Genomic DNA, 27,719 nt, shown 5'->3' with positions numbered 1-27,719 from the left:
ATTAGTCCACAACACAGCAGTGAGGACAGTTTTTGAGACCATCTAGGATGGTACATATAACACCATCATTCTCCAGCATGATTGGATGGAGAATCCACTGATGGGTTTACTTCATCTTGCTGTCCAATAGACTAAGTCTGACAAGTTGCCATGCCTCCTGCTGGAGTATTATTCCCCAGTTACAACTTAGTCTTGTCTCCAGCAGGACGCGTTGATTCGTTTTTCCAGACTTCTGACAGGTTGTACCCATCTGTGTATTCTCCAGGACTTTCTTCGTAGCACTGAACACAGTGCTGCTTGCAAATCCCCTCCAAACCCCTTTAGCTTTAAAGTGACTTTGCCCAAAGTTCACCTTTTTTCCTCAGCAGCTCATTTGGACTGTTGCAGCGCTGGTTAAATTGCCGCGTTCATGAAGATCAGTCTTCTAACTGATTGCCAGATTTTCCCTCTTTCATTCGCTGCTATATTGCCTGCAGCACTGTTGACTGGCGGCCTTACAGGGAGTTCCCCAGCCTGTTGCGGACCAGCTGGTCTTCGGCCCGAAGCTTTCAAAGTCGCTTCGGATTGCTGCGCTGATAACGGCTGCCATTTTCAACATCCAAACGGCAGCCGGTGGTTCAAGCAGAACTCAAAATTGACTTTTTGCATTAAATTGCGGAGAACGAAGTGCAAGCAGGATTAAATTACAGAAAGGTCTCCAGCCCAATTTTATGACCCTGGGTCTTCATGATTAAGCTGTAAATTTCCTCACAGCATCCTCAGGTTGTCCTCTTAACGGCCGCCATTTTGGCGCCGTCTTACATTTCAAGTAACCCAGGGCTGGTGTTCTATCTCTCATATCCCAGCACCTGCAGAGAAAACATTACTCACTGTTAATATGCCTTTGGCAATTTCTGAGCCTTCAAAAATCAGAAACCACAACTTGATCCTGGGCATACAGTGATTGACCAACTACTCATGTTTCATCTCAGCAGTCCCATACCACCCTGGTCCAGGACACAGGCTCTAATCACGCAGGTGATTATACATCTCTTAGCACAGGACGTGTTGACCGGCGCTCGCCAGATTGTGGTTTTGGCCATCACCGTCTGCCCAAACACTGTGCCATCAGAGCAGTTACTGGTTCTCCCAGTATTGTGGGTACTGTCCATCCAGTGCTCATCTCACATTTCCTGAGTCCATTCTCAGTGCTATACTGAAGGATGGCTAGCACGATGACTGATGACAAAGAGCCGCAGATTGCGCACGATGCTACTAGCACTCGAACAAAAAAAGAAGCGCAAATCCTCCAAATTGGAGGCAGCAGGGAGGATTAAGGGAGGCCAACAGAAGGCATTTGGCCTTGGAAAGGCAGTTTTCCAAGGCCCAAGGACAAATACCAAGTGAGGCTCCTCGCTCTTCTATGGTTCCACCAGAGAGCTCCCTTTTCAATCCTCAGATCACACCTATGTCTCTAATCCAAAGGTCATTGTCCCCAGATGCGGAGTCCAGACGGGGAGAGCATACCCCTCGTCCCAGAATCAGGCCTCCCTAGGATAGCCCCTTCACCCAGGGAGCAGCCGGGGCCTGCAGCCACGTTCACACCCTCGGTTGCTGGACCACACCCCAGTGTGCCTCAAGGGGTATGGCCTGAGCATTTCCAGGCCCTGATTGCCCAGGCATTCACCCAGGGCATGGCCTCATCATTCCAGAGGCCCAGACCTGCATCTCTACTTCAGTATCCATCTGATCCCCCAGAATATCCTTGTTCCATTGCCTCTGATCGTTCATCTCTGGACAGAGGGTCATATTCAGATGGGGTTGAGCCATGGGACTTACAATTGTCGAAGGATGAGGAGTCATCCCCGGACCCCTCACCCTTCGTAGGATTGTTTGATCCGACATTGTTCAAATCACTTCTGTCTAAGGCAACTACATCTGCCAAGATTAACCCTGATCAAGAACCTCAACCCACCCCTTCCACCAGTCAAGCCCCAGACCCACTATTCTCCGAACCTACTGTAACCCAGAGACATATCCCGTGCCCTCCCTTCTTCCTCAATACCATCAAGAAACAATGGAGTGTTCTCAGCGTCCCCCCAGCACTGGGGGTAACTGACAAAAAAGCTTTTTAATGTTGCCCCATCCTTGGCAGAGCTTTTGAAGGTCCTGACAGTCGATGAGTCCCTAACACCTCTCTTTTCCTTCTCCACCATGCCAGGGGACATGGCGGAAGCCTTGAGGGTGGAGGAAAGAAAGTCAGAATTTTTTCAATGCAGGTCCCACTAGGCCGTGGCGTGATCAGTAAAGGCTTCCACCTCCGCCTCCTTCTTCTCCAGAACCTCCATCATATGGCTCCATGATTCCCCAAGAGCAGGTACGGGCGTATCAGAACCTGGGTAAGTTACTCGCTACTGCAGAGTACACGGCAGATGCTACACTTCACACTGCCAGGTTCTCATCCAGGGCCATAGCCGCCAACGTGTCAGCTCACAGACTCCTCTGGCTGAAACAATGGCGAGTGGACTTAAAGTCCAAGTGGCGGTTGGCCACCGCCCCTTACACTGGCAGACACCTGTTTGGAGGGACTCTCAATCCTTATTTAGTGGAGAACCAAGACAAACGTAAGGTATTGTCTCACCTCGCCAGGCGGGCGGACAGGAGGCTCAACCCGTACTATCGCAGGCAGCATTTCGATCGGGACCAAGCTCAGAGTGGACTCAACCGCCCCGCTCCTTCCTTCCCAGGGCTGACCGCCAGCCAGAACGATCTAGACCCAAGCCCAGACAGCAGTTCCAATCAAAGCGGCCCTTTCGAGGTGCTGGGGGGGGCGTACCTTTAGAAGGAATAAGTGACTCCAGGGAGGGACCCCCCATTGGTGACCGGCTTTCTCTCTTTATTCACAACGGGGAGGCCACCACTACAGACACTTGGGTTCTCAACACCATCAGGTGTAGTCTGTCTCTAGAATTCTTCTTCAGACCCCCAGATCAATTTATTCCTTGCCCAGCCCCACGAGTTCCAGCCATGAGGGACCTCATGAATGAGGCTATACGTCACCTTTTGGAGATAAGGGCCATAGAGCTTCTATTCCATCCTCTTTGTGGTACCAAAGGCCTCAGGAGGATGGAGGGCCATACTCGATCTAAAAAGGTTAAATTTCTACCTGATATATAAGAAATTAAAGATGCAGACACTCCAATCTATTCTGGCCAGCATCAGGAGGGACGACTTCCTGACTTCCATCGATCTCACGGAAGCATATCTACATGTCCCTATCCTTCCTGAACATCGCAGATTCCTCAGGTTCTATTAAAAGGGCCACCACTATCAATACAGGGCCCTACCGTTCGGCCTGTCATCCGCTTCGAGAGTATTCACGAAGATCTTGGCAGTCCTAGCCACCCATCTAAGGCTGGTTCCGATCCGGGTCCAGTGCTACCTGGACAACATTGTCATCCAGTCCACGTCCGTTCGGCCAGCCCAGTCAGACTTGACCCTATCCATCGAAGTCCTTCAGGACCATGGGTTCACTGTAAACTTCCTAAAGAGCCAGATAGCTCCCTCCACTTATCTCCTCCATTTGGGAGCAGTCATAGATACGAGACAGTGCATGGTCTATTTGTCACAAGGGCGCCAGGAAAGTATCTAGAATCTAGTACGTCAAATCCAAAGAGACCGGTTCGTTTCTCTGGGCGTCCTTTCCCAATTACTAGGGAAGATGGTCTCTTGCATTTCTATAGTACCGTGGGCCAGGTTGCACTCAAGGGCCCTGCAATGGATCTTACTCCCCTTTCAGAGGTGGGGCATCAGCTCCTCCAACCAGAAAATCAGGGTCCCACCTCAGACACTGAAATCTCTTCGCTGGTGGACCTCCCAAGCAGTAGCCAGAAGCTCCTTTTTCAAGGAACCGACACGGCTCACTCTGACTATCGATGCCAGTCTCTTCAGCTGGGGGGGCCATCTTCAATCTCAGTTAGCTCAGGGCTGGTGGTCCCGACCGGACCTGAAGCACAACATAAACTGGTTGGAGCTCAGAGCCATACACCTCGCCTTACGTCACTTCAAACACGAGGTGAGAGGACAGCACATCCTAGTCCTTACGGACAATGTAGCGTCCAAAGCCCATGTGAACCGGCAGGGGGGCACCGGTCCAGGTCCCTCATGACCGAGGCCCAGCTGATGTGCTCCTGGGCAGAGGCCAACCTCTCCTCCCTCAGAGTGGAACACATCTCGGGAGAGACAAACAGGCAGGCAGACACCTTAAGCAGGGCAACGGTGGACCACTCTGAGTGGCGCCTGCATCCCGATCTATTCACAGAGATAGCAGACAGGTTCGATCACCCAGTACTGGACTTGTTCACATCTCTGGCAAATTCCCAGCTCCCAAGGTCTTTCTCCCATTTTCTGTCTCCGGGGGCAGAGAGAGTAGACGCCCCCCGCAGCCCATGGCCCAAAAATCTTCTATACATCTTCCCCCCTCTCCCTCTGCTTCCGGCAGTCATTCACAAACTATTGCAGGAAAGGGCAGAGATCATACTGGTTGCTTCACACTGGCTGAGATGACTGTGGTTTGCTGACCTCGTGAGCCTTTCCATCTCTTCCCTGTGGAAAATCCCTCCAGATCCTATAGCCCTCAGTCAGGGAGCTCTTCAACCTCTGGATCCCCAGTGGCTCCAGTTAACCACCTGGCGCTTGAGCGGCGACTGCTCACCCAGGAATTCTATTCAATGAGAGTGGTCAACATGATTCAGGCATCCAGACGTCCTTCTACAAACAGAATATATGACTCCACTTGGAAGAACTTTTGTCTCTGGTGTAACAGGAATCAATCTGATATTTCATCCATCATTATCCCTAGAATCCTAGAGTATTTGCTGGAGGGGCTCAACAAAGGCTTATCGCCAAATACCATCAAAAGGCAGGTGGCAGTTCTGGCAACGGTGCTGTCATGCGACGATTCATCCTCTTTAGCCCATCACCCAATGGTACGCTCCTTCATCAAGGGAGCAACCAACACAAAGCATCCTCTGGTCCATAGATACCCCTCGTGGGACCTGTCATGGGTCTTGCAAGCTCTTACCACACAACCGTTCGAGCCCATTAAGAACTGTGATTTGCGGTTCTTGTCCATGAAGGTAGCCTTTCTAGTAGCCATCACGTCAGCCAGGCACATATCTGAACTGGCAGCGCTCTCAGCCAGAGAGGACCTATGCGTTTTTCACAGTGACAGGGTGGTCCTTCGGTTAGATCCCTCATTCGTCCCCAAGATAAACACCTTGTCCATTGGTCGCAAGAAGTAATACTACCGGACTTTTGCCTCGTTCGTCTCACAACTCTGAGCGTCAGTGGCACACTTTGGACATGCATAGGGCTCTTTGACAGTACATCAAGAGGATTTCTGCCTTTCACAAGTCAGAGGCATTATTTATCTCATTTCAGCCCTCTTCCATGGGGCAGAAGGTTTTAGCATCAACCATAGGCAGGTGGATCAGGGCTTGCATTGGAAGGCATACCAATCCCACTCTTTGTCAGTTCCTAGCCGCATCACTGCTCATTCCACCCACAGTGCTACAACATCAGCGGCTTGGGCAACGCAAGCATCCATTGTCAAGATCTGTAGGGCGGCGACGTGGGCTTTGCCCTCCCCATTCATAAGACACTACAAAATAGACAAGTTTGCCTCTGTGGACGCCTCATTTGATTGGAGGGTGCTGCAACAAGTACTGTCATCCAGTGGGACGCAGGCCCTGACTGTTTCCCTCCCATAGGGACAGGGTGGCTTTGGTATGTCCCACCAGTGGATTCTCCATCCAATCATTCTGGAGAAGGGGCATTGTCTTACCTGAACGCCTTTTTTCAGCATGATGATGGAGAATCCACACCCATCCCCTTAGTGTCTATCAGGACCTGTGTTCAGGGTTTTTGGAACCAACGCATCGGACTACAGTCTGCTGCTTCGCCTTCATTGTAACTGGGGAATAATACTCCAGCAGGAGGCGTGGCAACTTGTCAGACTTAAGTCTATTGGACAGCAAGATGAAGTAAACCCATCAGTGGATTCTCCATCATCATGCTGAGAAAAGGCGTTCAGGTAAGACAATGCCCCTTACGTGAGCTGCATTGTTTGCCAATCTACTTCTGAGTGCAATTCAAGGTTTTGGTTGTTACCTTTTATGGTAGGAGTCCAGGTTATCTGCAGAATTGTCTTTCCCCATTGGGATTGTCCCACTCCACTCATGCTGGCAGAAGAATCCCAACAGCCAAGGGATTCTGGCTGGTGGGAGCAGGAGAAGAGCCTTTTCTGCCTTGGTTCCTGCCCTTTGGAATATCTTGTTACAGGAGGTAAGATCTGCTCCATATCTTTCAGCTTCAGGAAAGTCCTTAAAACTTGATTACGCCAGCTGGTGTGGGGTCCTGAAGGAGAAGCTGTTGAGTGGAAATGGTTGATAAATTAATAGGCATCCCACCCTTCTCTTTCAAACTTTGTTTCTTAGTTTGTTTTCATTATTGTCATCTTACTCTGTTTTTATTTCTAAAATTGTTAAATGTTTGTGGGTTTTATCTTGATGTAAGCCACTCAAGAGTCACCTGAACCACGAGATGGGCAGCAAATAAATTTAATAAATTAATAAATAAGAAATTTATTGCCTTTTTAAAAGTTTGTTATTCGTGTTGTTCACTGTTTTAATTTTAGTGTTCTAGATTTCTTTCTTTTAAATAAGTTTCTTCCAATATTTGAAGTGCTGTCATGGGGAAGAGAAGGTCAGTTTATTCTCCAAAAGCAGTGGAGGGCAGGATAAAAAGCAACAGATGGAAGCTTATCAGAAGAAGAGGTAACCTCAGAAATGGCTAAGATTTCTGCTTATTTGAAGGATCACTCACAAGAAAGATATATTTCAGTTTGGAGAAGATGGATAGATTATATTCAGAATAAATATGGGACTAAAAGTTCCATTTATTTTATGAATAAATTTTAGAATATTATTATTGTTGTTATTATTATTATTATTAATAGTCTAGTACAGTGGAATTTTTATCATATTGTATTGTTTATGAATTAGGATTTTAATTTGTTTATATGATTAAGTTTATTTGCAAATTGTTTATTCTGTGTTAAAAGGGAGTTAAAGCGCATTATATTTGTTTATCTACATAGTTGGCTAATGTTAGTTAGATTGTGATTATTATATTTTTTTAGCCTGTATTCAGCTCTGGGAAGTGGGGGAGGGGGGATAGGGGGGTGGGTTTGGGGTATATTTTGTAATTTTTGTAAAACTTTTTAATAAAAAAAAAGAAGAGGTAACCTGGAATTAAGGAGAAATTTCCTGATAGTGAGAACAATTAATCAATGGAACAACTTGCCTACGGAAGTTTTGGGTACACCATCACTGGAGGGTTTCAAGAAAAGGACAACCATTTGTCCAGGATGGAATAAGGTCCTCTACCCTGGGCAAAGGGTTGAACTAGAAGATCTCTAAGGTCCCTTCCAGCCTATGATTCTGTGATTGTACATCTCCACTGTTAGCTTTTACCAATTCTTCTTTCCACCTCTTTCTTTCAATTTCTATGATTTTATAAATATTAAGTACTGAACATCTATTTGAGAAACTGCAAAAGCAAAACTATGATTATAGAAAATTATTTAATTAACTGTAATTTAAAATGGAAAAACATTTTCTTTTCAAGTGAAGAAGATGAAACAGTTATATAACTCCTAGGAATACGCTGACTGAATTTAGCTTGCGGGTTTTTAGTGCACAATCCTGATAGACTGAACTTAATGTAATAGTCTGTTAGAGATTTATACTGAACGTTGTCAAATTCCATCTCCTTTTTTAATATTCAGATATGGACCTTGATAGCAGGCTATCTGTTGACTGTGTTATTCAGATGGAACCAAAGCACGGAGCGTTACTTGAAAGCAGTCTCAGTTCCTCTCTGGATTGTTCTGCTACTTCATTTGGGTGAGTGAATACATACATATATAGTATGAGGTGTTTATGTAGTTTTTAAAAACTAGAAAGTTAGATAGGAAAGATAGCTGGATGTTAGTCATAGTAGATGATTATTGTCTAGCATGTTTCAATATGTTTTTGGCATGAAAGGGAGATAAGAATTGATTGCATATTTGTAATTTCTAAAATCTAAGTGTCCTCATTCCTCTGAAATATAAAGCTTAATATATGGATTCATATATCATGCTAAGATAAATTTTTACTTTAGATCTAGCATTATATGTCACCTTACACATTGTGTTTTGTAAACTATAATTCATGACTCAGCATTATATATGAATGGTTATTCAAATAATGGTCTGTTGTAATATGGGAACACAATTACTGCATTTTTTTCTTGTACATAAATATAGATCCTTGTATTTATGGATAACCTTTTTCAGTCTCAAGGCCAAACTTTAACTTTGTACACTGCCTGGGAGTTAGATGGATTTGATGTCTATGGAGAGAGCAAGACTGAAATACTAGGTCCCAATTTTACATTTTTAAGGAGTCGATAGTTCTGTGAAATTAATACCTTAATTCTTAAAAAAAAAAAAACCTCAGAATACCAATTTTTGCTCCATAAAATTCACCAGAATGAAAATTTAGCCTGATTACTTTGGGAATTTTAGGAGTGGAACAAATGGGACTTGAGGGAATATATTTTACCCACCTTCATGTATAGCTATCTATATTTGTTTCCTGTCAACTTAAACCATAAAATTTGGCAGTAGTTTACCCAAATTGATACTTGCCTTTTTCCATTATGTATTGTTGTTTTTAAAAAAATTTACCAGAACTTTTTAGTTTGTTTTGTACTCTTGACTTCCACTGAAAATAATATGGACTACATCAGACATGTCAAACTCGCGACGTCACGTGACGTTGTGCAATGTATCGGCACTGTTTTGCCATTGGTGGCAATGGGATGGGCGTGGCTTCCGTGTGACGCATCCGGCCTGTGGGTCGGCAGTTTGACACCCCTGGACTACATCATATTAAATGGCAAGGGTTTTGTTTTGTTTTGTTTTGTTTTATGTTTTTGCCATCTAGTCAGGTTTTTTACTCCTAGCACCTTCCTGGGCAAATTGCTGCAGTTTTCTTGGCAAGGTTTTTCAGAAGTGGTTTAATATTGATTAATATTGTTTCTCTAGGGCTGAGAGAAAGTGACTGATTCAAGGTTATCCATCAGGCTTTGTGCCTATAAGACTCACTAAATTCCAATTTTATGCTTGATGCCTTACCCACTACACCAAACTGGCTGTAAATAGAAAGTTAAAAATAGCATTTTCCTACATTTTGGATTAATTTTGAATATAACGTATCTTACAATATTCAAAATTAATCCAAAGCATAGGAAAGTGCTTTATCATAAGTTAACAGCCTGTTATTTCTATTATATATCTTGGATAACAGTATTATTATCATCATCTTTGACAATATCTATCTGAGAAAAATATGGGTGCATTAAATGATACATATTTTTTTCCAGCTTCTGCAGCAGGATCTTGGAGAATTCCAATTGTTGTGCTTATAATTGTCTTAATGACTATAGGTTTGCTTCATGAGCAATCAAATGGAAAAGAGCCTCCAGGTAAAAAATAATTCCTTTTTAAAAGAATGGAATATAATTATTTTCTTTAGTGAGCCTATTTAAATTTATACAATGCCCAATTCACAAAGATTCTAGAAGATTACAGATAAAAAATTAAAAACTAGAAAAAATATAACAGAGACAAAAATAAACAATGAAAATGGGAGAAGTGATAACTGATGGGGAATAAAACAAATATAGTTGTACCTTGGTATTCAGCTGCTTCAAAACTTGTTGGATTTTGCACTCAATGCATTTTGATGCAAAAATGTTTTCCTGGTATTTCTTGTTTGTTTTGTACTTGACTCATTGCTATAGGAAGAGAGGGATGGCCATGAAGAATGGATAGGAAATTGGCTAAGCCAGGAAAGTCAGCTGCAAAAAGAAGTGGGGGATGGCTGCAGAGGGTGGATAGGAAGTCAACCCTGCTGGGAAAGTCACTGACATAAGAAAAGGGACAGACAGGAAGTCCTTCCTGACTAAAACAAAGGCTCATGGGCTTTATTTGATACTCATCATTTTTAGTACTTGTTGCACTTTCCAGAACAATTAATAACAAGCACCAAGGTACTACTGAACCCCCGCATAGAGCAAAGGGGCCTTCATTCATCTTTGCCAAAAGCTTGAGTGAAGAGCCAGGTCTTCAAAACCCTTTGAAACATCAGAAATGGGAACTGTCCAGATCTCAGAGGAAATCTAATTCCAGAGTGTAGGCATTACTGTTTAGAAGGCACACTAAAGGTCCAGTAGATAATATTATTTAACTGGAGAAACAGGGGAATCAGCCAGGGCATTACTATGGGAGAAATATAGTTTTGTTTGTACATGAGTAATAGGTAATACATGCCAGCAAGACTTTTGATGTTTTTTGTCAATATGGGCAAAAGGTTACTGGTATTGCCATTCTTTCAAAACGGAGAGATCACTTCATTTTACTAAATTGGATTTAGTATATGACTTTTAGAACCTATTTCAAGTTTTTTGATGTACAGGTAGTCCTTAACTTACAACCACAATTGAGGGCAAAATTTGTTATGTGAGTTTTGCCTCATTTTACTACTTTTCTTGCCACAGTTGTTAAGTGAATTGTTGCAACTGATAATTTAATAATATGGTTAAGTGAATCTGGTTTCCTCATTGACTTTGCTTGTCAAAAGGTCGCAAAAGGTAATCACATGATCTTGGGACACAGCAATGGTCATAAGTATGAACCAATTGCCAGGCATCTGAATTTTGATCACATGATCATAGGGATGCTACAAAGGTTGTAAGGGTGAAAAACAGTTATAAGTCCCTTTTTTCAGTGCTATTGTAACTTTGAACAATCACTAAATGAACTGTCGTAAGTCAAGGACTGCCTGCATTCTATTATTAAATTGTTCATATAGGTATGTTCTATATTATTTGGATTATAATTTTACTGTGAAAACTGGATAATTCAATTAAAATGTATTGTATGTTTCCTTTTCATTTATTATATTTATTTAATTCAGAGGCACAACTTGTTGGTCAAGTAATTTCCATTGCAGCATCTGCAGTTACCATGGTAATTTCAGTTACGTGTTATGAATCAAGTAATGAGGATCATCCATTACAAACCTCAGGTGACTTTAATTCCAATGACTCTAAAAATATTCAAATATTTTAATTAACCTGCTTGTAGTGCTTGCTTATATTGATTTGTACACTGATTTGATTTCAACATTTGTCTTTCTTAGTCTGAAAGTTGGTGAATTTGAAAGGGTTGCTGAAATTAAACTAATTTGGTAGAAGTTAGAATGTAATATATGCTTCAGAAGGGATTTTATTCACCTTTTTATCAACCCTAATGGTGAAACCTTAAGAAAAATTAAAATAGCATTAAAAGATTTTTTAAACACTGAAATGTAGATTACAAAATACTCTTCAATTTTGAGTTTGTTTTGCCTAATTTGGGAGGCTAGAAAAAACTGTTAGTTGTCTGCTCATTTTTATATCTGTCATTTTCATTACAATTTGGCAACAGTAACTTAATCACTTATCTCTTATCACTATCTTTCTCACTAACCCTTACCACTGCTCTATCTGTGCTGCCCTTAAAAAGTATTTGAAAACTGCAGTTGATTCAAAAGGCAGTGACTCGGGTACTCCTGACATTGGAAGTACACAATCACTGTTTTTGTGGGGTCTGCATGGATGCTGATTGGTGTGTGTGTGGTGTGGAAATACTTATACCTCAGAAAACAACTTCAGGATAAACAAGCATCCTGATAGATTTGAACACTGAGTCTTTTCCGACAAAATGCAATTTAATGATGAGATGTGTAGGGCTCTGTAGTTTGGTATAAAAATCTTGTGTTCAGGTACTAGGTAAGTAGTAATTTAGCAATACTTGTGAAAAGGTTTTTGTATCCTGGTAGATCACAGATTAAGGAAGAGCCTGCATTGTGCTGCAATTGGCAAAATTAGGCTGCATCAACAGAGGATATAATATTAAGAGCAGAGGAAATGTAATTTTGCTCTAGTTTGTATTGGTCAGACTGTACCTGGAATACAGTTTTAGTTGCCATCACACAACAAAATTACTGAGGAACTAGAAAAAGTACAGAGAAGAGCAACAAAGATGGCAAGGGGCTTAGAGAATAAATACTGTGAAGAGCTATTAAAAGAACTGATTATGGTTAGCCTGGAGAGAAGGCTAAAAAGAAACATGATACTTGAAGGTTTGTCATAGGGAAGAGGGTATGGATTTGTTTTGTGTAGTGCCCAAAGGTAAATCAAGAACTGATAGGTGGAAGCTTTACAGAGAGAGATAAGGAATAATTTCCTAACTATGACAGCTATTATGAATGAAACAGCCTGCCTCCTGAAGTTTGGATGCTTCATTCGTAGGCCTTTTGAAGCAAAGTTTGGAGAGCCATTTATTTGTTATGGTCTCAGAGCAGAAGGCTGGACTAGAATATCTCCAAGGTGTCTTCAGTCCTATGATTCCATGATTTTAATATTCCATGCGCACTGGTGCAGAAACACCTGAAATTTTAAACACCTCTTACTGGCATCTCTATTGCAGCATCATTCTTGAATTCCCATTCTGGCTGTTTGCTTTTCGCTTTAAGTTCTGAGCTTTTATCACCCTCCATCTTTTGCTTTAGTTTAGAGCAGGGGTGTCAAACTGCCAGCCCGCGGGCCGGATGCATCACATGGAAACTGCGCCCACCCATTGCCGGCAATGGCAAAACTGTCCTGATACATTGCGCGATGCCACATGATGTTGCAAGTTTGACATGTCTGGTTTAGAGCCTATAGAGCTTGTTGCAGATTTTTTTTCCCTAAACCCCCAATAACCAGATTAACCCAGACTCAATAGACACAAAGCACTGGAAATTGACTGGGTTTTAATATCTCTTTTCAGTGGCTAAAGAATTTGACTTTCTCCAGCATGAGAGATGGAGAATCCACGAATGGATTAACTCTGTCTTCCTGCCCAATTAGACCAAATCAGTCAAACTTGCCACGCCCACCCTGGACCAGGACCCTCCCAGTCTCGACTTGGTCTGCAGCCCAGATGGACGTGACAAATTTGGCTCCCAGTCTATTAGCAGCAGGTTGTATTTAGTTATTCCCATTCGTGGATTTTCGCTCTCCACAGCCATCTCTACAGCGCTGGGATAAGTGCTGGGATCAGCGCTGATTTGGGTTGCCTGGCTGAACGCCTAGGACTTCCCCAAAGCTCCTTGTGCATTGCAGAGGCTTCCGCTTCCAAAATTAGCACAGCCAATCATTTCTATGGCCATCTCAACAGCGCTGGGGTCAGCGCTGTTCTGGATTGCCTCCTGAAGATTCTGGGGACTTCCTCCGAGCTCCCCATTCATCGTGGAGGCCTCTGCTTCTAGTTTTAGCGTCCCGTTTTCATTGCGGCTGCCATTTTGGATGCCGTGTGGTGAGCTGTCTTGCCACTGCCGCTGGACCGTTTATTTATTAAATTAGTGCTCACAGCTCCCGTTTCAGCTGGCAATTGGCGGACAACCATTTTCAAGTAAGACACAGGTCGATCCATCTTGCTTTCTTCTGGCTCCGGCCTTGTGGAGGCTGTGGCAACTGCGGTCACCATTTTGAACGGCCTTAACAGCCAGGAGCCGATCCCTCCAGAAGGAGGGAGGATGGGGGGTAACCACACCAGCGACACAGCGGAATTTACCTCCTGGGCCCAGTTCGAGCGGCCAACCCATAGAGAGCGAACGGTCAATCAGCCCATCCATTCACCTACTGGATTGGTGGCCTGCAGGCCAACAAATGCCCTTGAGCAGGCCTAACCTGGAATTCCAGGCCAACGTGAGGTTTCACAATAGGCCAACCTCCCACAAAATCAAAAGCAAGATAGGCCTTAACTGGTGCATCAATTCCAGGCTAACGCGAGGCTTCCCAACAGACCAGCCTCCCACAAAACCAAAAGCAAGATAGGCCTCAACTGGTACCTCATTTACCTTTGACGTAGCATGCTGGCTGTCACCACCCACTGGTCTGCTGCCGCTAAGTGGTCTACACATGTGCTGACTGTCATCATGGTTGTGATTTTGCCACCACCGTAGACCTGATTTATCGCGCTAGTGTGCTGGCTGTCACCTTTCTTGGCTTTGTCGCCACTAAGCGTTCTACGAGCAAGCTGGCTGTTATCACACCGTGATCTTGCCGCAGCCTTAGAGCCGACCATGTGCTACCTGTGCACCTATCGGCCTGGTAGCCATCAGGAGAAGAGCACAGCAGGTGTGCCAGGCTCCATTAAGCTGGTCCGGCATTCACCACTGCCAACAGTACTGGTCTGATCCAGTGCGTGGCTCACAGCTACAACCAGTACTTTGCTCCCAACTGATTGAGATCCCTCTCAGCATAACACTGAGATATCTCACCTTAGGATGGCTGACAATACGGTGCCCCAGCCTTCACAAGGCACCACCTCTGCATCTACTAGCCAAAAAAGGCATAAGCCCTCGAAGCAGGAGGTGCTGGCAAGATCCATCGCGGGAAGGAAACCTTCCAATCTGGTGGAGAAACAGGCTAGTAGGAGGCATCAGGTCCTGGAGAAAGAATTCTCCAAAGCACAGAGGCAGGCCATAATGGAATCGGAGCATGCAGGGGACTTGGTCTTTGACCTTCCCCTGGGTCCTCCACCTCTACTCAGGGAATTTGGTCTCCGGTGGGGATCCCTGGCCACTTTCCTCCTTCCAGGGAGGATCAGGAACATTTTTTTCCTCGCAGCGAGGAACCAAATGTCCAACAGGCACCCTCGGTACCTCGGGCTGTGCAGTCAGGTCCAAAGGCTACCTTCACGCCCACAGCAGCTGGGCTCAGGGCGACAGAGCCCCAAGGAGCATTTTCCACTGCACAACTTCAGGCATTGATCTCTCAGGCTGTCGACCAGGCCTTTGCCTCCAGGTCTTAACCATAGGTCCAGATCCGAGTCGGTTGCCTCCATGACTCCATCATATGTTCCCCAGTTCGGAGCACCCGAATACCATGGCTCTGCCTCACCATCCCCGTCCTCCCATAGCAGGGCATTATCCCCTGCGGAGTAGGACCAAATGGACATACCATTGTCGGAGGAGGAGGAGTCCTCTCCGGACCCTCCGCCATTTGGGAGCCTCTTCAACCCAGCCCTTTTCTTACCACTGCTGTGCAAGGCCAGCATCACGGCCAACATAAGTCCTGATCAAATTCCTCAACCTAGCCCTTCCATCCGTTCCGATCCAAATCCAGTGTTTTCTGAGCCGGTTATGACTCAGCACCACGTTTCCTGTCCCCTTTTATTCTTGAACGCCATTTGGAAGCAATGGGCTTCACCTGGCACCTTTCCCTCCTTGGGGGGAACGGACAGGAAACTGTTTAGCACAGCACCAGCTTTGGCTGACACTCTTGAGGTGCCAGCGGTGGATGAACCCTTGACCCCTCTACTGTCTGCATCTATGGTGTCGGGGGATATGGCCAAGACGTTGAAGGCTGAGGATAAGAGATCAGAATTGACTTCCGCAGGACACACCAGGCAGTGGCATGGGCGGTAAGAGTGGCTACTTGCTCATCCTTCTTTGCCAGAACCTCTCTCCTCTGGCTCCGCCAACTCCAGGCCAGAATTCCTCCGAAGTAGGTACGCACACACCAAGACTTGAGCAAATTGGTTGCAGCCTCGGAGTATATAGCTGATGCGTCATTACACACCGCCAGATTTTCTTCCAGAGCCATAGCCTCCAATGTTATAGCACAACGGCTATTGTGGCTCAAACATTGGCAAGCTGATGCCAAATCTAAGTGGCGTTTGGCGGCGGCCCAGTATGAAGGGGGCCAGCTGTTTGGGGAGGCCCTGGCACCTTATTTGATTGAGAATAAGGATAAAAGAAAGGTGATGGCTCAGCTCAGCAGACGGGCGGACAGACGTGCCAATCCATATGCCCGCAGGCAGTCCTTTCGGTCAGGCAGGCTCAGGTCCTGCACAGCCCCTCCGTTCCTTCATGACCAGGCAGGACTGCACATCTGAGAGATCAGGCACCAGACCTAGGCAGCAGTACCAGGGCAAACGGCCCTTTCAGGGTATGGGAGGTCGCCCCTTCAAAAGGTCCAAGTAACTCCTGGGAAGCGCCTCTCATAGGTGGCAGACTGGCTCTTTTTGCCCACCAGTAGAAAGCTACCACCACAGACTCCTGGATTGTCAATACCATTCGGTATGGTCTGTCCCTGGAATTCATATCACCCCACCAGAGCGCTTCATTTCTTGCCTGCCGTTAAAAAATCCGATCAAGAAGGGCTTCATATAAGAGCCATTCGACATCTCTTGGAGATAAGAGCCATAGAATCAATTCCGGCTGGTCAACTGGAAAGAGGATTTTATTCCATCCTCTTTGTGGTTCCCAAGGCCTCGGGAGGATGGAGGGCAATACTCGACCTGAAGGGTCTGAATTCCCATATTGCATACAGAAAATTCAAGATGCAAACACTCCAGTCTATCCATGGGAGTTGCTATGGTCTTACAGGCCCTCACCACACCGCCATTTGAGCCTATCAGAACCTGTACTCTGTGGTCCTTGTCTCTCAAGGTCGCCTTCCTGATAGCTGTTATGTCAGCTAGGCGGATTTCTGAACTGGCAGCTCTCTCTATCAGAGATGACCTGTGCATCTTTTATCAGGACTGAGTGGTCCTTTGTTTGGATCCTACCTTTATTCCCAAGGTCAACACCTTGTTTCACAGGACTCAGGAAATTGTACTGCCAGATTTTTGCCCTAATCCATCTCATGACTTGGAATGTCAATGGCACGCACTGGATGTCTGCAGGGCATTATGCTGTTACATCAAGCGGACGGTGGCCTTTCGCAAGTTGGAAGCCCTCTTTGTTTCCTCCCAACCTATGGGACAGAAAGTGTCTGCCTCTACCATAGGCAGATGGATCAGGGCTTGATTGCGGGGATATATCAGTCGCATTCCCTGTCAGTTCCAAGTCATGTCACTGCGTATTTCACTTGTAGTGCCATGACCTCAGCTGCATGGGCGACACAGGCGTCCATCGAGGACATTTGTAGGACAGCGATGTGGTCGTCACCTTCCCCTTTTGTGAGGCATTATAAACTGGACAAGTTTGCCTCTGCAGGCGCCTCCTTTGGCCGGAGAGTGCTACAGCAAGTAGTGCCAAAGGGTGGGACACTGATTCGCTCCCGTAGGGACAGTGTGGCTTTGGTATATCCCATTCGTGGATTCTTCATCTCTCATGCTGGAGAAGGGGCATTGTCTTACCTGAACACCTTTTCTCAGCATGAAGATGGAGAATCCACACCCACCCCTTAGGATCCGTCAGGTCCAGTGTCGGGTCTGGGAGTCAGCACGTCGGACTGTCGTCAATAGCTTTGCCCCCGTTGAGATTGGGAGGGTCCTGGTCCAGGACAGGCGTGGCAAGTTTGACTGACTTGGTTTAATTGGGCAGGAAGACAGAGTTAACCCATTCATGGATTCTCCATCTTCATGCTGAGAAAAGGCGTTCAGGTAAGACAACGCCCCTTTTAGTCAGTATTTCAAAATCCTCAGAGATCATATTTTTAACATATTCCATTTTCTGTTTATTTATTTTAAAGCCTGCTAAAGCTCCAAACTCATTGATCAAATATTCTATATTAGTTTTCAATTATTGCAAAAATATAACTAAATTATCAACTAAAATGCTCTCAATTTATAAACTTTCTTTTTGATATTTATACCTGTTATTTTCTAATCTTGCCTAATAACCCTATTTAAACCTCCAAAACCAATATTACCAGTAGGGAAGATAAGGGGCATCCTTGTCTCGTACCCTTTTGAATTTCACATGAATAGTTAAATAATAATCTTTGCTTGCTGTGATGTATAACACTGCTTTGATCCCTTGAATAAATTTTTCCCCAAAATCCATGTCTTTCAAAATTTTGAACATAAAAACCCAATTTAGGTTCTCAAAGGCCTTTTCTGCATCCAAAAATAATATCCAAAAGCTGCCTATTTCTCATTATGATATTGTATGTGTTCAGTACTGTTCAAAACAGTCCTCACATTGGCTCTTAACTGTCTTTTTGGCAAAATGCGAGATTGATTTTCATGAATATATGTCTGTAAAGTATTCTTCAATCTTTCTGCTAAAATTTCACAAAAAATTATACATTATTTAATAATGAAATTGGTTTAATGAAATTTTTTTATTCTCAAGACATCTTGACCCTCTTTTGGTAAAAATGCAATATTAGTTTCCAGGTTTGAGGCATCTTTGCTCCCTATAATACTCCATTCACTGCATCCTTTAGTGCAGCGCGCACCAGCCTTTTGGGCACCTGAGACCGATTCCATGGAGTAAGGTTTTTCCGTGGACCAGAGGGAGCATGGTTTCACGTGCTGACTGCATCCCACGGATGAGGCTTCACTTGTTTGCGTGGCTTAGTTTCTGGCATGCCATGGACCAATGCTGATCCATGGACTGGGAATTGGGGACTTCAGCTTTAATAGCTGAAGCAATTGATCTTCAAAGCATTTATAATAGTAGCTTGTAAGGCTATCTGGACCTGGAGCTAGGTTGTCTTTTATTTAGTTTCTGCTTTTTTCATATTTTCAATTTTTTTCTTTCTTGCTGGATTTTGTGACTCTTTTCTTCTTCACAGTCTTTGATGCATCTAGGGAAATGGCTAGAAAAACTTTTACCTCACAAAAGGTCTAAGACAGAGATGGTGAACCTTTTAGAGTCCGAGTGCCCAAACCCACTTATTTATCGCTGGGTGCAAGTGGGCATGGCCCACTGGGTGGGCGTGGCTGCAGTGGTCATGGCAGATTGGGTGGGAGTGGTCAAGGTGAGCATGATCACCTCGATGTTGCTCATGGGGAGGGACGTCTGTGGGGGCTGGGCAGGGTTGGGGGAGATCCAGGGGGTCTCTGGCTGGTGGGGCTGTGGGCAGGAGGCTCATCCTGCAGGGTGAGGCAAGGCAAGGCAGGGCAGGGGTGCCATTGTCATAGGAAAGGTGAGGCAGGGGCCAGGGCGGCTGCTGCCTGACACCATCGGCCCCTGCACACAGAGGCCAGTGAGTGCATGGGTGCTGGGATGCATTCGGCCATGTGGGACCTCGGCGAGTTAGTGGGCGGCTGGTTGAAGAGGGACAGTTGCCATCTGCATGCCCACAGAGAGGGCTGTGAGTGGCGCCTCTGGCACGCATGCCATAGGTTCGCCACCACTGGTCTAAGAAAATAAACTCCTCTCTCCCAGCAGTTTTTTCAGAAGTAGCTTATCATTGCCTGCTTCCTAGGGCAGAACAGAGTGATTGGTCCAAGGTCACCCAGTTGAGTTTGTACCTAATGCGGGATTAGAATTCATGGTCTTCTGGTTTCTATCCTGTTGCCTGAACTATTACAAGTAGCCCTTGATTTACAACCATTCATTTTATGACCATTCAAAATTAAAAAAAGTGACTAACAACTGTCCTTGTGCCTATGATCATTGCAGTGTTGCTGCGGTCATGAGATAAAAAATCAGACACTTGGCAACTGGCAGGTATTTACAGCTTCCCAGATTATATGATCACCATTTGCAATCTTCCAGGGACCTTCCAACCAGCAAAGTCAATGGGAAAGCCAGATTTGCTTAATGATTGTGTGATTCATTTCATGACAGCAAAAAATGTCACAAAATTGGGTATCATTCTGTTAATAATTACATCATGTTCCAATCTAATTGGGTCATAAGTTGAGGACTACCTGTAACAAAGCTGATTCTCTGTTATAACAATAGAAATGTTTTATGTTCAGTGATACTCTTCTGAACTTCTTCAAGGTAAGCTTGCTAATCCAATAATAAATACTTATTGTTGTAATTATTTTTTTTTTAGAAATTATAGAAAGTGATGGTTCCATATCAGCATCATCCAATGAGAAGAGCGGACAGAGACCTGAGATTGCAACATTTTCTAAAAAGAAGAAAGCCAGTGACATCTACTTTGTTCTGCTCATATGGAGCATTGTAATAGTCCAGATTTGGTTTAATTTCTGGATAATTCAATTGCTGCCCTTACCTTTTGCAGGTTATTCATTTTTTGTATTGTGATTTATAGTTTGATTGGGTAGGTAACTAAATACTGTCTTTGAGATGGCAACACCAATCCAACTTTGTGCAGATAATCTCTAGAGTTAACCTGTCCATTTCGGCGCAGGATAAAATTTTATTTATTATTTCTTCCTCAGTGGGGGTTTCCTTTCCTTTCCATTTTTGGGCGTATGCCAATCTTGCTGTGGTTAAAATATACAATGTAAGTAAAAAGATGCTTTGCTGAGTTTATCATTAAAAATCCCTAATAAGAAGATTTCTGGTTTTAAATCAATTTTTTGTAATAGTATTTCTTCCAGCCAATTTTTTATCCGATTCCAAAAACTTTGCCCCTTTGAACATTCCCACCACATGTGATAGTAAGTCCCTGGAAGCCTTCTACATTTCTATTTTTGCTAGTCTTGTAGAGGGAAGGTGCCATCTATAAAACATCTTGTATAAATTTTCTTTGTAGGAGGTGGCTAGTGTTATCCTTCTGTTTCTGTCCCATAATGATTGCCAATTATCTAGGTCAATACTGTAACCAAAATTTTTATTCCAGATTAACATTGTTTCTTTTATTTGTTCTTCTAACAAATCTTGTTCTAATAAATATTGATATATCTTTTTTATAATTTGATCTTCTGTTCCTAGAAGGATTTTATCTAATTGTGTATGCTCTAATTTTATCCCTGGTTCTTTTTTGTCTTTTCTGTATCGCGATTGTATTTGTAAGTATGCCCATCATTCCAGCTCTATTCCATCTTCTGATAATCTTTTCCTTGTTTTCAGGTTCCCATTCTCGTCTAAGATATCTTTATATGTAATTACTCTTCCTAAATTTATGAATTTGGGGTGCATGAATATCTCTAATATGGATAGCTAATTGGGAATTTTTATATAATTATTTTTTTTAATTTTTATCCACACATCTAATAGTGCTCATCTAATATGGTGATTCTGAAAGTACTGATGAGCCTTATATTTCCCATCCCACATTATAGCATGCCACCCTATTTGCATGTTATGGCCTTCTAATGCCAGTAGTCTTCTCTTCCTTAAGTGTATCCAATCCTTTATCCATATCGATATTGCTGCCTGATAATATTTTTCCCAATTCGGGAGGCCGAGCCCTCCTCTTTCCTTTGCATCCTGTAATAATTTTATCTTGCAACAATCTTTTTTATTAATTTTTTTCCATTAACATATGTTAATTTTTCCAATCAAACAAGTTGTCTGGTGTTTGCTAAGCTAATACATGTTCACTTCCTAATCCTTCATTCTTTTCTCTAACCAAAAATAAAATAAATTCCAAATTTTATAATAGTCCGTATCTTCTTTGTCGTTCAGCCTCATAGTTAGTCTGTCCATCTCTGCACATTCCAATATTTTCGTGATTATTTCTTCTTCTGATGGCAATCTTCATTTTTCCAGTACTGTGCAAAAATTATTCTTGCTGCTGTGGTAATATGTAGAATTAAATATAATTTCTGCTCATTAATCTTTTCAGACATAATGCCTAATAAAAAAAGTTCAGGTTTAAAATCCACTTGTTCGCCCAATATTTTTTCTAACTACATATGTATGCTTTTCCAATAGGCCTTTGCCTTCCCATATGTCCACCAAATATGATAATACGTGCCTATATTATGTTTACATTTCCAACATCTATCTGACATATTTTTAAACATTTTTGCTAATCTTGCTGGTGGAAGGTGCCATCTATAAAACATTTTATACAAATTTTCTTTGTATGAAGTTGACATTGTTAATTTATAGTTTCTCTCCCATAACATTTGCCATTTTTCTAATTCTATATCATAAACAAAATTTTTTGCCCATCTTATCATTGTTTCTTTCACGTTCACTTTCCATATCTAAAATTAACAAAAAATTATACATTTTCTTAATTAATTTCTCATCTGAGGTTAACAAAATCTTATCAAACACATTTTGATTTTTGTAAAATCCATACATTTTTACATCTTTTTCATATCTACTTTATATCTGCAAATGTGCCCACCAGGACAAATCTATTCCTAAATTTTCCAATTCTTGTTTAGATTTTAATTTCCCAACTTCGTTTTACTCAAGCTTTCCGAGGTCACTGTGTTTTTAATTCTTTAATTCTTATTTTTTGCCAGTAGATGTCCTTGTTGGCTTATTTATCAACTATGCTCACTCCTTAGTCCATAGTTGTGTTATTCATTTACCATTTTCCCTTAATGTTAAATTGCCACTCCAAAAGTCTCTCTGGGGGTCTTTACTCTTTCAAGTTCTCCCTTTCAGGGTCTCAATATTTTAAAGCACAAGGAGTAGGAAGAAATTTCAGCTCACCCAGGCATAACTTCTTGTTGGAGATCAGCTGTTTTTCATAGCTTCCCTTCCGGCTGAAGACAACTTGGGTTGCCTCAGGCTTTCCCGGCAACCTTTCTTCTGCCCCTTTAGAGGGGGCAATTCAGTACGCTTGGATTGATCGCCACCAAAACCAATCTCCTGAAGAATCCCTCTTTCTCCAGCATGTAGAGGAATGTAGAATCCACTAATGGGTTGATTTAGTCTTCTAGCCCAATCAGACCAAACAATCAAAGTTGCCACGCCTCTGCAGGGTCTGACCATGCCCCAGTTTTGTTTGGTCTCAGCCCTGAAGAGACATGAGAATTGGCTCCCAATTTAGATTCAGAAAGGTAGTTATTGCCATTCGTGGATTCTCTACCCTTTTTTTTATTTTCCTTCTTTGGGGGGAGATTGGTTCAGCTCTGGGCTCAGTGCTGCACCATTTCTTCTCTCTTTAATCAATTCCCTTCTCCGTTGAGTTTTTCAGAGGCAGACAGCTGATCGTCGCGATCGCTGCCTCCTCATTACAATCCACCTCCCCACCTCCTCCCAGGATCTTCGCTGTGAATGGGAAGCTTTAAACTACTAGTTTTTTTGCTGAAAACTCTGAATTCACTTTCCTGGGTTCATTACCTATTCAAACAACCTGCAGGCACCATTTTGAGCCTCTAGAAGGCTCGATCCTCACATTACTCAAGTACTTCCTTGTTACTGTTAATTGTCAGCTGTAAATTACCCAAAAAAACCCACAGGTGAACTGTTTGACTAAAAGAACTTATTACCAGATTACTTGCAGAAGAGGATCTTTTCTCTCAGCTTGTTTTCTCTCTCATTAGATCGTCACGGCCGCCATTTTGGGCTCCGCCCGATCGCACACATTAAATTGACTGCTTTGACCTAATTACAGCCTTCTCAGTCACAAAGCAACTTACTTATTTGGTGAATCTCCCTATGTGGGAGGGGGAATAGGAGTTCTAATTACACTCTTTTAGATCTTCATTACCTCATGCCTCAGCTGCTTAATAGGCACCATCTTAGGTTACCTAGTGGACATAGGGAAAATACCTTGAGTCTCTCATTCCTTTTATCTGGTAATATTCCAGACTGTGTGACTTACCAGTACCTTTCAAATATCCAGTGCCAACAGATTGGACTGCTGCTTGCTTCGCCTGTTTTCCGCTGTCTGCATCTTGTGGTCAGTAGTTACTGTCCCAGCTGTCACTAAATGAGACACAAGGGTAAAAAAAAATTAATTAAAATAAAATAAAATTAAAATAAACAAGATATATATCTATATTCATATATAGACCTATCATTAATTGACATTTGATATTTTATTGGCCAAATTGTCTCACTATTACAATGAGCCTGAAAAATTGAATGGGGAGGACAGCCCCTGAGTGCAGCGCGGCTTATATCGCATGCTTAACGGCGGGCCGGACCTCACAGACCCTCGTGTAGGCCTGTACCACCCAGGTGGGTCGTGGCCTTCCTTTCTCTTGCAGACCAGGGCCGATCCAGGGATCTCCTGGTGAAAACCTGCCCTTCTACTGCAAAAAAGGACTGATCCAGGGATCTTCTGGTGAAAACCTGCCTTCTACTGCAGAATAGGCCCAATCCAGGGATCTCCTGGTGAACACCTGTTTTTTTTTTCCTGTTGCTTGTTTCAATATGGCGGATAACACCGTTTCACAGGCTTCCACCTCCAGTGGAAATGTAAAACGCAAGCCATCCAGTCAGGATAAACCTGCAAAACTCAAGGCCAAGGTCAAACGGACCTCTAAGGCCGATGACAAGCAAGCAGATAGCAGACATAGGGCGCTGGAGTGACAATTCTCCAAAGCCCAGCGACAGGCAGGAGAGACGCAGCTTATCCCCTCCCTCCTCTTGCATCCACATCAGGGGAGCATCGGCCTTCCCCTTTTACACGGGCTTGGTCTTCCGAGCAGACCCTGGACCAGGGTTCTTTGCTGGGATATGAATGGGACCATCTGTCCCTCTTTGACCGAGAATTGAGATTACAGGTCCAAGATTCAATTCCAGCTGCTGAGCCAGGACCTTCCTCAGTGTCTTGTGGGTCTCGGGGAGGTTACTACAGTCGTCCCTCCCCTAATCCCATCAGCATCTTTCACGCCGACAGTGGCTGGTCTTCGGGCCCCGAACATCCTTCATTTACTGTCCAGCTCCAAGCCATGATCTCACAGGTGATGGCTCAGGTGATGGTGGCTTCAGGGAGGGCCATTCTGGTCCAAGGACCATCAAACCCCCCCCTACGTCCACAGAAACTATGCATCCCAGGGAGTATGTGATCTCAGATCACGGTTCTCCACCTCAATCTGAAGGGAGCGAGATATCGGATTATTTCGCACAGATTCCGGAGGAAGGCATGTGGTTAGACGAGGAAGACATTCAGGCAGAGACCACTCCTATGGTAGGGGTGTTTAATCCAAATTCCTTCTATTCTCTTTTACAAAAGGCCTATGTCACCGGAAAAATTGAACTGGTGAAACCACAGACGGCCGATCAGGACTCTGGATAGAGTTCTGACCCACTGTTTCTGTAACTGGTCATGAAAAACCTACAGATATCTTGTCCCCCCATGTTTCTAAAATCCATTCAGGATCAGTGGGATCTCCTGGAAGTTTCTCTGCTCTTGGGGGATTAGATCGTAAACTCTTAGATATGGTCCCTTCCCTCAACGATGTCCTCGAAGTTCCGGGTGTGACGAGGCTCTCGCCCCTATACTGTCAGACACCAAAATCCCAGGAGATATGTTGAAGGCCCTTAAGGCCGAGGACAAGAAGTCTGAGATTTCCCTTCATAGGACCCATTAGGCATCAGCTTCGGCTATAAGAGCCTCAACATCTAACTCCTTCTTCGCCAGAATCGCATTAATCTGGCTCCGGGAATTACAGGCTAGAGTAAACTAAACTAAGGGCCTCACTGGAATACATGGTGGATGTGTCTCTGAGTCGGTCAAATATTTGGCTCGGGCCATAGTTTCCAACGTGGCTACACGCCAGTTGTTCTGGCTAAAAAATTGGAAGGCCGATACAAGGCACAAATGGAGAGTAGCTGCGGCACCATATCAAAAGGGTCACCTTTTTGGAGAGGCTCTCACTCCTTACCTGACTGAAAACAAAGAAAAGTTGAAGGTATTAGCTCATATTGTTTAAAAAACGGGCAGACATTTTTCTCCTTACAACTGGTGTCCGTCGTTTAAGTCTGGCTCAGACCGAACTTCCTGGAGCGGGTATCGGCCCTTTCAAGCGGGGCCGGACCGCTCCTTGGACCGGTCCGGCTACAGAGACAAGCCAAAGCCACAATTCCAGGCTAAGTGGCCCTTTCGCGGCAGAGGAGGTTGTCCTTTCCGAAAGTCAAAGTGACTTAAGGCGGATTCCCCCATTGGCGGAAGACTGGCACTTTACTTCCACAAATGGGAAAACACCACCACGGACAATTGGGTTCTAACCACTATCAGAGACGGACTGTCTCTGGAGTTCCTCACACTCCTCCCTCGGCGCTTCATCTGCCCCCTGTCCCAAAATCCCTTGAAACAAGTTCTCATGGAGGAGGCCATTCATCATCTGTTAAGCATAGAGGCAATAGAGTGGGTACCCCCAGATCAATGGGGACTAGGTTTCTATTCCATCCTGTTCGTGGTACCAAAAGCCTCGGGAGGATGGAGGGCGATCCTAGACCTCAAGGCTCTAAATTTGTTCCTAATTTACCAAAAATTCGAGATACAACTTCATTCGATTCTGGGCAGCATTCGGCCGGGGGATTTTCTTACATCCATAGATCTGATAGAAGCTTACCTGCACGTTCCCATACATCCAAATCACAGGCGTTTTCTCAGATTCAGGTATTCCAACTATCACTATCAGTACAGGGTCCTGCCATTCGGCCTATCGTCAGCTCCAAGGGTTTTCACCAAAATCCTGGTGGTTCTTGCCGCACAGCTCAGGTTGGTACCAGTCCGCATTCAATGCTACTTGGACGATATCCTAATCCAGTTGTCCTTGGCACTGAATGCCCGATCAGACGTGGCACTGACGATAAAGACGCTCCAAGATCGTGGATTTATGATCAACTTCCCAAAGAGCCATCTGATCCCAACAAACTGTTTGCTCCACTTAGGCGCAATAATAGACACCAACCAGTGCCGAGTTTTCCTGTCTCAAGAGCGTCAGCTCAGTATACATACGATGGTCACCAGGGTGCGCAAGGAGAAATGAGTAACCCTGCTCCTGCTGTCACAGCTGTTAGGGAAACTGATCTCATGTATTGCCATAGTGCCTTGGGCCAGGCTTCATACAAGACAACTGCAGTGGTTTCTACTCTCTTACCAGAAACGGGTTGTAGCATGTTTTCCGCAGCGGGTGCAAGTCCCACCACAGACACTCATGTCCCTCATCTGATGGTTGTCCCCAGCATTGTCCAAAGGATCCCTGTTCAGAGAACCGACTCGGGTAACCTTGACCATGGATGCCAATCTGTTTGGATAGGGGGGCACATCTGCAATTCCAATTCGCCCAGTTCCAATTCACCCAATTCGTCTCAACGGCATCTCAAGAAAAATATCAATTGGTTAGAGTTCAGAGCCATACACCTGGCACTTTGCCATTTCCACAAGAAGTTGGCGGGCCACCACGTGCTGGTTCTGACAGACAACGTGGTGGCAAAGGCCCATGTCAACAGGCAGGGCGGCACTCGATTGCGGATTCTAATGTTCGAGGCCCAGCATCTGGGGTCATGGGCGGAACAGACTCTGTTGTCCCTAAAGGTGGAACACATTTCAGGGGTGGAAAATGACCAGGTAGATTTTCTGAGTCGATCTACGATAGATCATTTGGAGTGGCGTCTACATCCCCGTCTCTTTCGGGAGATTACTCACCGTTTCGGTCGGCCCAACATCGACCTGTTTGCATCCCCGACGAACACCCAGCTTCCCTGGTTTCTATCTCGGTACCCATCCCAGGATTTGGAGGGAGCAGACGCCCTCTGCAGCCCTTGGCCGGCGGGACTTCTATATGCATTTCCACCCCTTCCCTTGATCCCAGCCGTCATCAGGAAGCTGTTACAGAAACAGGCGGAGCTAATCCTTGTGGCCCCATATTGGCCGGGGCGTCCATGGTTCGCGGTTCTCGTGAACCTCACCGTAGTTCCCTCTTGGCAAATCCCCCCCCAGAGAGGATAATTCTAATGCAGGGGGCCATACACCACCCAGACCCGCAGTAGCTACAACTAGCCGTCTGGCAT

The 27,719-nt window shown here is 44.4% G+C and overlaps 1 protein-coding gene across 3 annotated transcripts in view; it reads left to right on the top strand.

Annotated features, from left to right (window-relative positions):
- TMEM245 (transmembrane protein 245) overlaps positions 1-27,719 on the top strand; it is a 241,257-nt gene that overhangs the window by 14,470 nt on the left and 199,068 nt on the right. For all 3 annotated transcript variants that reach the window (XM_039331992.1, XM_039332002.1, XM_039331984.1), the window contains exons 2-5: positions 7,829-7,946; positions 9,472-9,573; positions 11,067-11,177; positions 19,927-20,118. In XM_039331992.1, coding sequence (XP_039187926.1) covers positions 7,829-7,946; positions 9,472-9,573; positions 11,067-11,177; positions 19,927-20,118 — 523 coding nt within the window. The remainder of the gene's footprint in view (positions 1-7,828; positions 7,947-9,471; positions 9,574-11,066; positions 11,178-19,926; positions 20,119-27,719) is intronic.

This window comes from Crotalus tigris, unplaced genomic scaffold (assembly GCF_016545835.1).
Source record: "Crotalus tigris isolate CLP2741 ecotype Arizona unplaced genomic scaffold, ASM1654583v1 scf7180000017623.1712378, whole genome shotgun sequence".
Lineage (NCBI taxonomy): Eukaryota > Metazoa > Chordata > Lepidosauria > Squamata > Viperidae > Crotalus > Crotalus tigris.
Note: the sequence above shows the minus strand (reverse complement) of the source record. Positions and strands in the feature narration are given on the sequence as shown.